Source organism: Pundamilia nyererei, unplaced genomic scaffold (assembly GCF_000239375.1).
Source record: "Pundamilia nyererei isolate P.nyererei 1_Seehausen unplaced genomic scaffold, PunNye1.0 scaffold00168, whole genome shotgun sequence".
NCBI classification, from domain to species: Eukaryota; Metazoa; Chordata; class Actinopteri; order Cichliformes; family Cichlidae; genus Pundamilia; species Pundamilia nyererei.
Window position 1 is genome coordinate 1,293,198 of NW_005187569.1, and position 1,631 is coordinate 1,294,828.

At 40.6% G+C, this 1,631-nt stretch overlaps 1 protein-coding gene across 1 annotated transcript in view; it reads right to left on the reverse strand.

Moving 5' to 3' along the window:
* Nucleotides 1–6: 6 nt before the first annotated feature.
* Nucleotides 7–1,631, reverse strand: part of LOC102213880 (cationic amino acid transporter 2-like) — a 14,442-nt gene continuing 12,817 nt past the window's right edge. The window contains 4 exon segments of the mRNA XM_013914035.1: nucleotides 7–412; nucleotides 561–669; nucleotides 1,070–1,236; nucleotides 1,436–1,523. Coding sequence (XP_013769489.1) covers nucleotides 291–412; nucleotides 561–669; nucleotides 1,070–1,236; nucleotides 1,436–1,523 — 486 coding nt within the window. The 3' untranslated portion in view covers nucleotides 7–290.

The following is a 1,631-nucleotide window of genomic DNA, read 5'->3' on the forward strand; positions in this document are numbered from 1 at the left end:
CCCCCCCCCAACTTCAGAAACATACATCAATATTTAAAAAGTGAAATATTAACTCAGAAATACTAACATTAAACAACAATAGCCAAGATTGCATAACACAGATTGACTGATCAAACCAAAACATAGAACTGCAACATTTGTTGCCATGGTAATATTTAGTTCAGGCAGTTGTTAGCTAAACAATATGCATCAAAGGAAACATACCAGCTTTGTGTCAGTCAGGGTAAAATTCCAAAATAGGATTTTAAGGTGATTTCTTGATCATCTTAAATATGCTGTGGAACACAGCATCAAGCAGCACAATCCACAACATTACTGCTTAGGTTATTGCTACTAAGCTGATCATGAGCTTCTTGGAGTCTTTGTTTCTGGACACTATGACGAACTCCATAGCCAAAGTATACGATCAGACCTGAGAAAAGGGGATAGCATGCCATGAACTTACTGTCTTTATTCCTTAATACATCTATATGCTCTCTACAATGATGCAAACCTGGAAGAATAAAAGCATTTGATAGCAATCCTAGTTACCTGAAATGGCTGAAAATGCACGCTCTTACCAATTGCCATCCAAACAGCATAGCTGACCCAGGTTTCTCCTTCCAGTTGAACCATCAAGTAGGTATTAATGAAGACACTTAAAACTGGAATTACAGGTACACAGGGAACCTGCAGAAGGATATGAACCCATGACTGATTTATGCATGTCATTTTGACTTTAGAAGTTACACTTTTTCATTGTTTTTCCTAAGTAAAAAGGCCAAGTGTTTTCTTTTTCAAGCAGGGACAGACAGTACCAGTACTCTCCTTACCATTCCTTCTTTTTGGAGTTTAACAAGAAGAAGAAAAAAAAATGTCAGCCAGCATTTGCCCACTGGTTGCCCTCCCTTTAGTAAACATGCCGTACATTTATTTGCTATAAACTTTCTGTGCCCTGCAACAGACCCTTAGTGAGGCCCAGCAACTGACCCCCAAATAAGCTGTATTCAATGAAAATCAATAGAAGCAGACTTTCAAGAAGCATGAAATCCTACATTTGGAACCAAGCGCCCAACACCATCTGCTTTACCATGAAAGAAGCTTTAGTCCTGCTCTGTGGCTGCCTCCAGATGATAACAACAGCAAGGACCAATGTCAGCACGAGGACAGAGACGAGGAGCACGCTCCATAGTTCCCGTCTGCTGAGTGAGTACAAGGCCTCAGACAGGAGCACGGTTAAAACGATTACCAGGAACACTGGGGAGAGGTCGGAGCTGTCAGAAAACATAATACTAGGATTTTGTTTCATTTCTGCATTCTTAATAGCAAAAATTTTTTTTAATGAATAGTGTTAGCAGTATCTGCTCAAGATACAAAGTATCAAAGTGAAGCAGCTGTCAGGAGCCTCAGCAAATCAGGTGGGGTGTGTGTGGCGGGGTGATAAAGGATGACTCACAGATAATGATGGTGAGAATGGTGACATTTTTAGAGGTGCGGTGGGTAGCTCGAAATGGAGGCCTGAGCACATCCCTTATTGAGAATGGCTCCAGTCTGAGGACAAAACCAGCATTATCTTTGTACCTGAAACAAACAAACAAAAACAGTCAGGCTTACATCTAATCTGGAACTCTTGTTTGACCAAGTCATTTGCA